We start from the raw sequence: 14207 nt of genomic DNA, 5'->3' as shown, positions 1-14207 counted from the left end.
GCAGAATTTAGAGGCCAGGTTGCTCTCTGGGACAAGATGCTTTGAACATATGATGCCAATCCTGGCACAACTGTACTGACTGCCAGTCAATTTCCAGGCAGATTCAAAGTGTTGGTTTTGACCTATAAAGCCTTAAACAGCCCAGGATCGCAATACCCCGAGGACTGCCTCTCTTCGTATGAACCTACCCAGACCCTGAGGTCATCCTCTGAGGCCCTTCTTTGTATGCCTCCTCCGTGGAGGGCAGCAACATGAGGCTCGCCTGGTGCCTTCATTACATATCTTTAGGCACTAGGCAAAAACATTCCTCTTTTCACAGGCCTTTGGCTAATTAAAAATACCTTGCCTTTTAAACTAGACGGAGGTTCTGGTTTGTTGCTATGCTATATATTTTGTGTTCTCATTTTAAAAAAAATATGCTGTGAATCACTTTGCGATCTTCGGATAAAGGGTGGTACATAAATTTAATAAATAAAAATTTTAAAAAGCATTAAATGCACCTGCGGGGTGCCTGCCTGGATAGCGCAGCTGCAGGGCAGGGATATACAGTGGTACCTCAAGTTACAGACGCTTCAGGTTACAGACTCCGCTAACCCAGAAATAGTACCTTGGGTTAAGAACTTTACCTCAGGATGAGAACAGAAATTGTGTGGCAGCAGCGTGAGGCCCCATTAGCTAAAGTGGTGCCTCAGGTTAAGAACAGTTTCAAGTTAAGAACGGACCTCCTGAACAAATTAAGTTCTTAACCAGAGGTACCACTGTATAGGAGTGAAGTTAAATATGGAATACCTTATTTTTATTATTATTAGGGGGGTACTGCCCTGAAGAAGATGCTAGTGGGATTCTCTTCTTCTGATGCCATGCCAGTCTTGGGTGCACAATGCCCCTCTGGCCTAATGACGTTGTAGCCTGGATTATTTATTACTTATTTTATTTATTAAATGTATGCACTGCCAGTTAGACTAGAGGCCCGTCTAACTAGTGCAGCATCCTGCTCCCCAGAGGCACGTGCATCCGGAGGGCCAGGAAGCTCGCTCGTCGTTGTCCAGGCACAGGTATTTTGTACTCAGTGACATGTCCCCTCTGTGAACCTGGAAGGTCCCGCTGGAATCGGCCCTCCCTCCCACTGCATCCCGCTCAGCCCTTGGAAAACCGCCTCGGCTTCGCCCAGCGCCCCCGTCTGCGCTGCGCGTCGGCCGGGCTCCGCTTCGGTCCTAGGCCCCCGCCGCGGCGCTTGGCAAGGGGGGCTCCGCGCCGGCCTCTTGTTTGGGGCGGCTGCTCCGCGTTGCAAAACAGAAGCGATGCCGCTAGAGGGCTCTGGCCATTGTCAAAAAAAGGAGAGGCAGAGAAAGAGGCGACTGTTCTCATTTTCTCTCTCGCTGCTGCTGCTGTTCCCGCTGACGATTTTGGGGGCTGAACTTCCCAGGTCAGCGCCGGAGAGCCTTGTTGTTGCTGCTTCTCCTCCTCCTGCTTGCGTAGCAGCGGCAGCAGCAGCCCCAGACCCGGCGCCACCCCGACGGGGCTGCGGGAGCCTCCAGTTTTAAGAAATCTCCTCGTTCTCCAGCCGCATCCTCAAGGGAGAGAGGGACCTTTATCAGCCTCGGTTGCTTTTCTCTCCCCCGCCCCCACTTCTTTCTTTTCTCTCTCCCCCCCCCACCCTTTTTAATATTATCATTTAAAGGAGAGATCGCGAACTCTGCAGCTTCTCAGGGACCCGATCCTGAAGCCAGAGACTTCCAGGTAACTCCCGCCGACTGGGGTTTGGGCAGCCAGCCAAAAGTCCAGCAACGTAGCCAGGCAACTTCCTCATTAAAAAGGGGGGGCGGGGAGGGGAGGGGGAGCCTATCACAAACAGCGGGGAGCCAACGCACCGCCGTTCCATCAGCGCCTCTGCTCTCCGTACGAGCCGCCCCCCCCCCCCGCAAACAAGGTGTGGGGGGGCGCACACCCGGATCTTCCCCACGCGTATATAAACAAGAAGAGAGCTTTCAAGACGTGAGAATGACGTAGACCTTGGGCTGGGTTGGTAGAGGAAGTAGGAAAGCTTGCCTCCTCCTCGTCCTCCTCCACCCGCCGCCGTCGCCTTCCTGGCAGGACTCGACTGCCTCTTAAGAACTGTGCACGCCGTGCAGAAATCGGCCCAGGAAAGTCTTCTTCACCTGTTGAATTTCTGCACGTCGCCCAAAGTTGTTAAAAGTGCACCAGCCTTGCCAGGGAGACGGGAGGCGCCGCAGGATTGATATTGCAGGGGAGAGAGAGAGAGGAGGGCCGCAGGAATCCTGTAGCTTTGAGATCAGGGGGGCAAATGCTGTCCAGCAAAGGCCACGTTACAGGCCCAAAGCCGCAGGGTTGGTGATGGATTCTGAGCAGGGGAAACTTATTTTTTCAGAGGCCACAGCCTTCTGCAGAAGTGACTGATGTATTTTGCTGAGATTCAGTGGGCCCTTCTGGACCCATGCCAGAGACCTGTCTACAGGGACATTGTGCAGGACAATTATGGGACTCTACTCTCACTAGGTAAGGACTTTTCTTTTTATTTATTTCTTTTTTGCTTCTTTTTTATATTAAAAATTAATTCAAATAAAATCAGCTTTAAGTAGTAAAGATGGCTATTGCAAACCTGAGATCCCAGAGGTCCAAAAACGTATGGCGACATTGACATTGACTTCTGCTGGTTTAAGAATATGCAGCCTTTTGAATTACAGGGAACTCTTGATCAGGCCAGGAGAGTTTCTTTGAAATCTAGAAGGCTGCATGTTGCTAAGCCAGCAAAACTCTCTCCAATGAAAATATGTCAGGACACTTCTTTAGTAAGCTCACAGAAAAGCCTCAGAAGATTAGGATTACTCCATCTTGAGGTAGATGGAGAGAAGATAGAAAGTTATGAGAAAATTTCCTGTCCCTGTATAGTCAGCAGTCCCACATCACAGAAATATTTGGAGCGTTTGATAGTTGTGGAGGCCAAACCCAATAACTCTGGTGGAATTCCCATAGAATTCTGCTGGTTAGCTATGGAATGTCAGGAATTAGAAGCTAATATTAGTGTCAGCCAGCACTACCTCTTGGGTCTGGGTTGGTCTAATTCACCTATTGTATGGAACGATGCTTTTAAGCTGCGGCACCAGCAAATGGGTTTTATCTAGTTATTTTGACTCCTGCATCCCATCCATCCGTCCAAATATCTCAAGTTGGTAACACCACTTAAAACAGCAAATGATCAAACCAACAAGGTAAGGTAACCATTCAGATATAAAATGTTGAAACAAAGCAAAAAGGGGGTGGAAATATTCCCATGCTTGCTTCACTCTCTTTCCTTTGATAGATGGAGGAACCATGAACCCAAATCCCCAGCCTGGAGGTGCAGAGGCTGCGCCGACACAGAAGCAGGTTCCAGGACGCCCTGAAGGCTCCCTTTACCCAGGCCAGAACCAGGCTGGGCAGCAAAGCGAGGATCCAGGGAAAGGATGGGCCAAGCCGCCTCTTCCTCCTCCATTGCCGAAAGGCAACCCCAGTCTCCCGCCCCGGGTCTATATGGGGCCCGGCCCAAGCCTGTGTGTCCAGTGTGGGGAGAGCCTTGCCCAAACTCGGCACAGTGTCGCCCAGCCCCAGAGAGCCCCCCATCCTGCCGATAAGTTCTACCCGTGCTCCGATTGCGGGAAAAGCTTTGGCGTGAGCTCCCACCTCACCATCCACCGGAGGATCCACACGGGCGAGAAGCCTTACGAGTGCAACGAATGCGGGAAGAGGTTCAGCCAGAGCTCCACCCTTGTTCTCCACCGTCGCATCCACACCGGAGAGAAGCCTTACAAATGCGTGGATTGCGGGAAGTGCTTCTCTGTGAGCTCTCACCTGACCAAGCACCAGAGGGTCCACACGGGGGAGAAGCCGTACGAATGCCAAGCGTGCGGGAAAAGGTTCAGCCAGAGCTCCACCCTCATCCTTCACCAGCGGATCCACACCGGGGAGCGGCCTTACAAATGCGACGAGTGCGGGAAGACCTTCAGCGTCAGCTCCCACCTCACCATCCACCAGAGAATCCACACAGGGGAGAAACCCTATCACTGCACGGAATGTGGGAAGAGTTTCCGGCAAAGGTCCGGCCTCAGCACACACCAGAAAACCCACATGGTCCTCGTGAGACCTTACAAGTGCCCGCCTTGAAGAGGGAACCAAGCTTTGGGTCGCAAACCACCAGCCTTTCTTGCCCGACACTTTGCTCAGTGAAGAGACTGTGGCTGCAGACAGATAGAAGGAGGGGAGAGTTGGCTGGCACCCCGCATTTTATGAGCTTCGTTGGAGACTTGTGGGGGGCTGGGGGGCACTGTTAATGCGAAAGGTACTTCAGGGGTGCCACCCTCCCGCCACAGTCGAGTTAGGGCCATTCATGAGATCCCAACATGTTCCTTCCAAAAAGCACTTCCGCTTTGAGTGATATTTCTTTCAAACCACAACACAGTGTTACGTACGGGGAACGTGGCTTTCTTTCCCAAGCTAGCAGTTTGGAGGGCTGTCTGAAATGCAATTTGTGTCAACTGTCACAGACACTAACCGGATATTTCCCGTGACATCGCCAATGCCAACTTAGATCGGTTTTCTCCCCCGAGCGGTCCTCAAGTGTGAAAATGTTCCAGTAACAATTTAAAAGGAAAGGAGGAGGTTAAGGGAGTTGGGTAGACTTCTCTTCTCCACAGCAACGCTCTGCCATTTTTGTAAACGTTTTCTTTTGCTTAGTTGCTCCTTTCTAGCTTGTTGTTTTCAATGGTTTATATACAGTGATTGGTGGTGGTTTTATACGTTGTACAGTTGTGAGCTTTCTTAGGGGGCTTTGGCTGGGGAGCGGCATAGAGCATAATCAGCCACAAATGGGATGTTGATGAAAGGTGTGTCTTCCCTGCGGTCCAGAGCTAGAACCAGAGCACACATTTCCTGTGTGTGTTTGTGTGTTTTAAAAAGACAGTAATGAGAATAAGAACAGAATATCCCAGCACAGCAAGGCTGCCTGGTTGCAACGTAGAGATCCAGGCTGTGTACACATAATATGTTTGAAGCACACGGCTTCCGCCGAAGAATCCTGGAAACTGTACTTTAGCCCTCACAGAACTACAATTTCCAGGACCCTTAAACTACAGTTCCCACGATTTTGGGGGGATAGGTCAGGTGCTTTAAATATACAGTGTGTACAGAGCCCTGCTCTGTCCTTTTAAAAGTCCTAAAGCCAGTGGTGTTAGCGGGGCAGGAGTCCTTAGCTTTACTCAGCAGATAGAGCAGAAGAGCTGGCTTGCTAGAAGAAGTATAGATGGCTGCCCACTTGGTGGTTTAAAAGGGGATTAAACAAATTAATGGAGGAGAGGGCAGACAGTGGTTTCTTGACCATGATGGCTGTGTGCTACCTCCAGGATTGCAGTCTGCCTCTGCATACCAACTTTTGGGAATCTCAAATGAGGAGAGTGCTGCTGTGCTCATTTCTTGCTTATGGGCTTCCTATGTGAAAACACAGTGGGGGATTAAGGCCTTTGGTCTGACCTAGCATGGCACTTCTGATGTTCCTCCCACAGTTTTGAGTCACATGGGACAGCCCATGCGGTGGCCTCCAGATGTTGGACAGCAACTCCCATCATTCCTGGCCATTGACTGTGCTGGCTGAGGCTGATGGGAGTTGGAGTCCAGGAACATCTGAAGAACATTTGGTTACCCTTATAATATCTAAAGAGAGGAGTTCCCAAGAGACCATTAAGCCCAAAGGCTAAAATGACCAGACTGCACCACTGCCAGAACCATCACCTCCCATCCCATCACTCCTTTGGTCCCTTTGCCAGAGTCTCTTTCAACTTCTGCAGCCAATTCAGCAACTGCAATGCTATTTTTACTCCAGCAGAAAGTGGGAGAGAACAGTGGGGTAGACAGAGGGCGTCCTTAGCAGATACACAGAATGGAATCGCACATGTAGCTCTGTCAGGAAAGAAAGATGGCTGGTGAAGGCTGGCTGCAACTGAACCTTGTCTCCACGGAGCCTCACAGCTGTGTGGGATGTGCTGTTCCTCCTTGGCATTCTATATAAAGTAGGTGCAGGGAACGTTCAGCCCTCCATACTACAATTCCCATCATCCCTGGCTATTGGTCATTGTTGCTAGGACTGATGGGAGATGGAGTTCAGCAACATCTAGGGTCAAAGGTTGGGGGAGCAGCCACAGGAGCAGCATCAATTTGGAAGGAACAGAGATAGATAGAAAAGGAAGTACGTACAGTGGTACCTCGGGTTACATAAGCTTCAGGTTACATACGCTTCAGGTTACAGACTCCGCTAACCCAGAAATAGTACTTCAGGTTAAGAACTTTGCTTCAGGATGAGAACAGAAATCGTGCAGCGGCGGCGCAGCAGCAGCGGGAGGCCCCATTAGCTAAAGTGGTGCTTCAGGTTAAGAACAGTTTCAAGTTAAGAACGGACCTCCGGAACAAATTAAGTACTTAACCCGAGGTACCACTGTATCACGTCCATGTGGGAGATTCAGCAGGAACAGCGAAGAAACTCTGGATCACAATTTGGTGGTGAGCCAGGAAAGTAGACTATTTACAGGATGAAGTATTGAAGGAGGAGGGAAGAGAGAAGGAAATTTGCCCAGTAACCCCAGGAGATCTTAGTGATTCACCAAGAACGTCCTGAAGGAAATAGGAAGTTTGAGGGCTCTGAGATCATTTGCAAGTTGCTGCTCTCATATGGGGGAGATTTCAGAACAGGAAAGATGCTACAGCAGACTAAGAGAGCGGGCCCGGTAGATATTTACAAGATTATGCATGGTGTAAATAAAGTGGGCAGATAGGTTTTTATTTCTCTTTTGGCAGCATTAGGACCTGAGGTCATCCGGTGAAACTGATTGGTAGAAGATGCAAAGCAGAAGAAACACAGGACTTAAATAATAACTTTCACATTTAACATACAGAATTCATTGTTGCATGATGCCAGTTGCCACGGACTCTCAAGGGGGATTGGACAAATACATGGAGGAACAGCCTATCAGTGGATGCCTTGAACATCCATGTTCCAAAGCAGCATGCATGCCTCATGAGTACCAGTCTCTGGGAGATGACAGCGGGGAGATGCTCTTGCCTTTGTGCTTGTGGTCTTTCCTGAAGCATCTGGCCAGCGCTGCTTGAAAGAAGACTCCTGACTAGATCGGTCTTTGGTTTGATCCAACTCTCCTTAGCTTTTAAAGGGACGCTGTTGGAGGTATTAGGCCTCTGAACACCACTTGCAGAAAATCGCAAGGCTGTTGCACTCGGTTTCTCATAGGTATCTGGCTGGGCACTGAGATCAGGATGCTGGACTATGATGGGACTTTGGGTGGATCTAGCAGAGCTCCTCTTCAGTTCATACACAATCTCTGGCCTAGATCTGGAAAGCCCAGATCATCTCCCTTCATTCTGTGGGGGTCAGCATGTTGGTGCCTCTGTCCCTGGATTGGGGCAAGCAGAGCGACAGCACTAAGGAGAACACCCATTTTTGTTTCATTTCTAATTGTCTGGATGTTGTTTGATAGTCAAAACACTTCAACTAACAGGAATTTTAGCCGTTTTAGGTGCTCTTCCTTTCCATCTGTAGCTTCCCCTTATTATCAACAGTCGTTTATATTTCTTTACCCACAAATCTCTCACTAACATCTCACCCTGTAATCTCCATGGCTTCATTCAAGGCATATTAAAAGTTCGGAGAATTTTGCAGGAGTGTTTTGTGTGGTTATTTTTAACCCATCAGCTGGTGGTCTTGCTTTACTTAACACAGGGTCCTGCCACACTTCCTCCGCCCCCAGGGAAAACCCGCAGTTTAGCTCTGAATCGGAACAAGCAGCAGTTGGGTTTTCTGCATATTGCCATTGGTTCCGATTTAGCGCTAAACCACGGGTTTTCCAGGGGAACGTGGTGGGGCAAGGACAAAAGCACTTGGACTCATTCCTAGAAAGCATGGGGCAAGCAGAAAACCACTCAGGCCCAGGCTTTATAGGAAATGTGGACAAGCCCACTGACTGTAATAAACATGTTCAAGATAAACGGAAGGCAAACTTCTTCGTGGAGGCTCTCATTTTTTAAAAAAAAAAAGATAAAAGGAAGGCAAAATTATTCATGGAGGCTCTCCTTTTTTAAAAAAAGAAAAGGGGCTAGGGCTTTGTACAAGTTATTCTTCATACTCCCATCTTTCCACAGGGAATATCTTGTAATTCACGCCACTCAAAAGATTGGTACTTCTCATTAGCTCCTTTGTTTCAAAAGTTAACAGCCACTTCCTGCTTCTGCTAATGGAGACGGGCAGGTTTATGTGTGACAGTGAGATTTCCTTTCATTGTAATTCCTGGGTGCCAGACAGTAGAATTTAGCAGCATCAAAATACAGGCCAAACCAGTTTTTCGGTGTTCAAGAAATTGAAGGGATGGGCCATTATAAGAGGGCAAAGGGAAGGGTGATGACAATTAAGAAAGCCATCAGCAAAGCTAAGGCTAGGTGCTATCTTGGCTCTAGGTTGTTAGCAGAACGCAATACCAGAGGTGGTTTCAGAACTGCAGTTTGCATGATACAAGTTGCAGGGAAAATAGTTGCAGTTTATAAGCAGCGGCAGGTTGGAGAATAATGTGGGCTGACAATTTGAATCCAGGACTGTGGACATGGGAGAAGCCAATCTTCCTCACTTACCAGGAAGAAGGCTCCCAGGAGATTAATGGAAAACCTGTGATTTCCTCATAACGACCAGCAATTTCTTTCACTCTATAGCCATATAATAAATGCCTGTGTGTTGTTTAGGGCCTATGACTTGTTAGCATTTAGAAATGCACAAACTGAATAAGAACAGTTATTTTAAGCTCAGATATTTTACCCACTTATAATTAGTAAGTAACTTCCTTAAATAAACTACTTTCCTAAGGCTGCAATTCTATACTCGGCTAAGAAGAAGTCTTATTGAACTTGGGCCTACTGCTCAGTGGGCATATATAGCATTGGACTGCAAGTTAGTTGCCCCTTCTCTCTCCATTAAACACTCCGTGTAGGAAAAGCAGCTGGAGGTCCAGGTTTGCTTAAGCAGCAAGGGTAATGTTGATCCTGGAGAAAGCTATCCCCAGGCGGGGAGAGTTTTGGGTGGGTAACCCAGGATGAGTCACACAGGTAGAATCTGAAGCTCCACCACTTGGGGTGGGGAAGAGACTATTTTCAGGGGCCAACAAACATTTTCAGGAGGGGGCCGGTCGGTCCACTGTCCCTCAGACCTTGTGGGGGACCGGACTAGATTTTTTGGGGGGAAAAATAACAAATTCCTATGCCCCACAAATAACTCAGAGATGCATTTTAAATAAAAGGACACATACTACTCATGTAAAAACGCTGATTCACGGGCCAGATTTAGAAGGTGATTGGGCCGGATCTGGCCCCCGGGACTTAATTTGCCTACCCATGAACTAACCAATCTAAATTAGAAGAAAGGAAAGAGATGTTCTTTTTTTAAAAAAGCTTGTCTTTTAAAAATGGAATCCTTGCAAATATATTTGCATTCCTCTGACAGATGAATGGTTTGTGATATAATTCTGTTCTCATACCCTCCAACAGAGCTATCTGTTGTGTGTGTGTGGCTGCATACAAGTCATACATTTCAAGCCCATTAAAAACACATCCTGCCCAGAGGAAAAAAGTAATGAAAACCATGGTTTACCCCCTCTACAGAAGCTACAATTCCCATCGCCCTTAAATAATTAAAAAAAACCTACGGTACAGCTTCCAGGACAGCTCAGTCTGTAGAGCATGAGACTTTATCTCAGGGTTGTGGGTTCGAGTACCATGTTGGGCAAAAAGATTCCTGCATTGCAGGGGGTTGGACTAAAAGACGTTTGCTGTCCCTTCCAACCTTACCATTCTGTGATTCTTTGAGGGTGGTGTGTTTTAAATGTATGGTGCGTACACGGATGCTGTGTTTATTTACTAAATAAATAGTGGCTAAATAAATAGTGGCTATTTATTTACTAAATAAATAGTGCCTTTGTTTTTATGCCCTAGTAGGGTTCCTGCCTGCCTGACATATATTCAGCACAGCTCTCATACTTCATTAATATGGGAAACCAATATGCAAACCAAGCCTTATGATGAATGGGTATGTTTAGCCTGGAAAAGAGGAGATAGGGCATCCATCTTTAAATATCTCAAGGGCTGTCACATGGAAGAGTGAATAAGCTCATTTTCTCCTCCTCTGAAGGGTAGGACTCGAACCAGCGACTTCAAGTTACAAGGAAGGAGATTTTGACTAAACATACGGAAAAACTTTCTGACAGTAAGCTGGTCAACAGCGGAACAGTCTCCCTCTGGAGGTGGTAGTAGACTTTCCTTCCTTGTAGGCTTTTAAGCAGAGGTTGGATGGCCATCTGTCATGGATGCTTTAGCTGAAATTCCTACATTGCCGGGGGTTGGACTAGATGATCCTTGGGGTTCCTTCAAGTCTACAATTCTCTGATTGGGGGCAGGAGGGAAAGGGGGGAGGGCAGGAAAGGCACACAACACCTGTTGAATGTCTGGCTGTCGTTGAGCTGCTTAAAGCGCAGCACCTCTTTCAAAATCCTTCGCCCCCCCCCCAAAAAAAATTCCAATAGCATGCCTAGACTTACTTAGGGAGAAAACCAGGGGTTAAAACCATGGAGCAATGCAGGCGCCATCCCTGCCTGTGACCAGAGCGGCTGCCTCTGTTGAGCCCCGGGCTGCAGATGGTCCAATTCCTTTCTCCGCTTCCCTGGCCGCCGTCATCCCCAATGTCCTCCTTCCCCCCCCCCCCCAGCAAGATGCAGGTTGGGCTGCCCCCTGCCTCCCCCTGCTGCTGCAACAAGGAGGCGCCAGCTGAAGCCCAGCTTTGAGCAGCGAGGTCAGAAGGGACTGGGCGAAGCTGGGGGAGAGCGGTGCCCGCTGCGAGCGCCAAGGGAGGGATTGATGGCACACGGGGAAGGGGAAGACGTCCCCTTCTGCAGATGGCTGGGGGCGAGGGGCTGCTTGGGCACTCTCAGGGAGGATGTGGCAGGGGTAGGGGGCATGGGCATAGCCAGGGGGGGGCAGCCCCCCCATCAATTCAATAAATAAAAATACTGAACTAAAAGCAGAAATTATAGAAAGATTTTGAGATCTTTCTAAGCACTTGGGGTCAAAAGAAAGTGATTTGAAACAACGGTTGTTGAAACATCTCGTTCGGAATCTGCTAGACAGAGCCAGAAGATGATGACCAGTGGCTGTCCTGGCCACCCCCACCCCACAACATAAATCATCACTTGAAGTGTTTTATGCTTGTGCAAAGGAGGGGGCATTTTTTGAAACAGTTCCCTGGTTTTGGAACATCCTAGAGGCTCGACTTGCATATTACAGTCTTTTGGACATCAGGTTAAGACTTCCTTGCTTGCCCTGCCATTTTGAAGGAGCTGTGTTTGGTGTTTAGCAGTTGTCTTTTAGTTTTTATTGAAGGTAGGGGTGTGTGTGTGTGCGCGCTCTTATGGCTTTTATTTTGCTTTTATTAATGCATTAGATTACAGTGGATGCTCAGGTTGCGAATGTGATCCGTGCAGGAAACACGTTCACAACCTGCAGCGCTTGCAACCTGCAGTGGCGCATCTGCACACGTGCAGGTTGCGATTTGGTGCTTCTGCGCATGCGCAAGTGCTGAAACCCAGAAGTAACCCGTTCCGGTACTTCCGGGTTCGGCGTGGTACACAACCCGAAATCACACAACTCAAAGTGTCTGTAACCCGAGGTATGACTGTATTGCTGTCATTGTGCACCGAGGAGCAATTTCAGGGGAAAAAAGTAAAATAAAATGGGAGATAAGAGGCAGTGTGGCACTGAATTCTACTTGCTGGGCACTGCAAGAGTGGAGAGTGCTGTTGCTCTCATTTCCTGCATGTGGGCTCCCTACACACATCTGGTTGGCCCCTATGAGAACAGGATGGTGGACTAGATGGGCCTTGGGCCTGATCCAGCAGGGCTCTCATGTACTTAAGTGAACCAGTCTTCCCATGTTTCTCTGCATCTAATTTTACGTCTTGTTACTTTTTCTTGAAGTTGAGATCCACTGACGTTGTCCCAGCAGATGCCAGGAGGGGACGTGAGCAGGAAACCTGTGTCGCCAAAAGCACATTGTCGAGAGAAGACATCCCTGGAGGGATGGAGCCCCAGAGGCCTGGCCTGGAACTAAGTCGCGGGAGACTGGCTGTGGGAGACTTTGTCCTAGCACTTCCCACCAAACCTGCCCCCATCTCCTCCAGCGAGGGCCAGAAACCCTACATGTGTACTGAGTGCGGGAAAGGTTTCGGCCAAAGCTCGCACCTTATGCGCCACCTGGGCATGCACTCGGGGGAGAAGCCATACCGGTGCGCGGACTGCCCCAAGGCCTTCACGCAGCTGTCGAACCTGCGGCAGCACCGGCGCATGCACACTGGGGAGCGCCCCTACTCCTGCGACTGCTGCGGGAAGTGCTTCTCCTGGAGCTCCAACCTGGCGCAGCACCGGCGCCTCCACACCGGCCAGAAGCCCTACGCTTGCGCCCAGTGTGGCAAGCGTTTCTGCGAGAGCGCCCGGCTCCTGGAGCACCAGCGCACCCACACGGGCGAGCGCCCCTACGCCTGCTCACAGTGCCACAAACGCTTCAGCCGCAGCTCCCACCTTGCCCGCCACCAGCGTCTCCATGCATCTGTCTCATGCGCAGAGGAGGAGCCTTTCCCTTGCAGCCAGGGCGCTGCGCTCCTCCGACGCCACCATCGTGCGCACCACAACTAGAACATATGGTGCTGGAACACTATGGCAGCATTAAAGGATATTCCTCGTTCGCCTTTAGCTCTGGATCCCAGCAGTGGCCTGGAGATGACCTCAAGCACAGCTTCCTGCTTAGCTGCATGGGCTGCAATGGGAGCTCGGATCTTTCTAGGCTTCGGAGAATCTAGAACAGGAATGGGAAACTTGTGGCCTTGCAACGGTTGCTGGACTCCATGGGTATAGCCAGGGTTTATGTTATAGGGGGCGGGGGGCAGGACACCCACCTGTCATTGTCTTCTGTCTTGCTCTGTCTAGCAGATTCGGAATGAAGTGTCTTAACAGCCATGGTTTTAAATTACTTTCTTTTGACCCCAAGTGCTCAGAAAAATCCGTCAGAATCTTTGGTCATTTGAAAAAGACGACGTTAAAGAAAAGAATAACATCAGGGAGTACCTTTCAAGTACCGGTATATTTTGCAAAATTACAAAGAACATGCCTTTTTTTCATCTTATTTTTTAAAAAATCCAAACTAAAACAAGTTTCCTTGGATTTGCTGAAAGCCATAATAATAATAATAATAATAATAATAATAATAATAATAATATGCTGCGCATCTGACTGGGTTGCCGCATTAAAAGCACTTTTCAGCACTTTTCAAATTTCTCCTTTTTTCCAAATCAGTTTTTCTGTGCACACTCTGTAAGCATAGCCCATTGAGTCGCTCCCCTGTCATTGTTGGCCATTATCTTTACTCTCTGCAAGATACTGAATGACTGCTGTATGGCACAAGTGGTGCATAGCTGAGCAAGGGAGGTGAGCAGAGCTTTTTTTGTGGCAGGGGGAAAGATTTGCACCTCTTTTACTAGGTCTGCTACGTTTAGCTCTTTTAACCTGGAATCTTTTAACTGCTCTTTGCAGAGTTCCCAGGAGCCACGCTTATCACTTGGTTGGGTTGCCAGTTGCATTACAGTTGCATTACTAGAATACACCACAACATCATCCAAGTGACCTCAGCGAGCATTTCAACTTCGAATGTTCTGATTGTTTCTACTTTTAGTTAAGCAGCTGCCCCCCTGGCTAAGCCCATGCTGGACTCCCAACTCCTTGGCAACCATCGGCAGTGCCAGATTTACGTATAAGCTAAACAAGCTATAGCCTAGGGCCCCATGCTCTTGGGGGGCCCAGAAAAATATAAAGGGGAAAAAACTGGATGTACATTTCCAAAATATAAGATAAAAAACAAACAAAATAAAATAAAACCTACATACAGCAACAGTGTTTTGTGTTGTGTAGGCTCCCATGATGTAAGTAATGGGCCCCGCCTGCTAGCCCGCTCCCTAAAATATCACTGGTTTGCTCATTTCTATATATAGGGTGCCTACATTCTGCATGTGCAAATGGCTTTAGATACCTATTAGGTCCATAAATTACCATATAGCATATATTCAACAGAA

The 14207-nt window shown here is 48.6% G+C and overlaps 1 protein-coding gene and 1 long non-coding RNA gene across 3 annotated transcripts; both read left to right on the top strand.

Annotated features, from left to right (window-relative positions):
* The first annotated feature begins 1277 nt into the window (after positions 1–1277).
* On the top strand, positions 1278–7714 carry LOC308461523 (uncharacterized protein). Of its 2 annotated transcripts, none has more exons than XM_080978519.1 (3): positions 1278–1740; positions 2390–2517; positions 3323–7714. In XM_080978519.1, the coding sequence occupies exons 2-3, from the start codon at positions 2418–2420 to the stop codon at positions 4159–4161; spliced, it is 939 nt and encodes a 312-aa protein (XP_080834645.1). In that variant the 5' UTR covers positions 1278–1740; positions 2390–2417; the 3' UTR covers positions 4162–7714. The 2 variants fall into 2 exon arrangements, with proteins under 2 accessions (XP_080834645.1, XP_080834646.1); XM_080978520.1 differs by lacking the exon at positions 1278–1740 and adding an exon at positions 1855–1995.
* Positions 7715–10626: 2912 nt separating this feature from the next.
* On the top strand, positions 10627–13172 carry LOC308461578. Its single transcript, XR_013978910.1, has 2 exons — positions 10627–10882; positions 12064–13172. It is a non-coding gene; the product is annotated as an uncharacterized lncRNA (long non-coding RNA).
* Positions 13173–14207: the final 1035 nt, after the last annotated feature.

The sequence above is a fragment of the Podarcis pityusensis genome, assembly GCF_964106645.2.
Source record: "Podarcis pityusensis genome assembly, chromosome: 13".
NCBI classification, from domain to species: domain Eukaryota; kingdom Metazoa; phylum Chordata; class Lepidosauria; order Squamata; family Lacertidae; genus Podarcis; species Podarcis pityusensis.
Note: the sequence above shows the minus strand (reverse complement) of the source record. Positions and strands in the feature narration are given on the sequence as shown.

Bases quoted from the DNA above. Each gene is read 5' to 3' on its own strand.
- LOC308461523 (XM_080978519.1), top strand. From the start codon at position 2,418: ATGTATTTTGCTGAGATTCAGTGGGCCCTTCTGGACCCATGCCAGAGA. The intron at 2,518-3,322 runs GTAAGGACTTTT...TTCCTTTGATAG, and splicing joins TGGGACTCTACTCTCACTAG to ATGGAGGAACCATGAACCCA.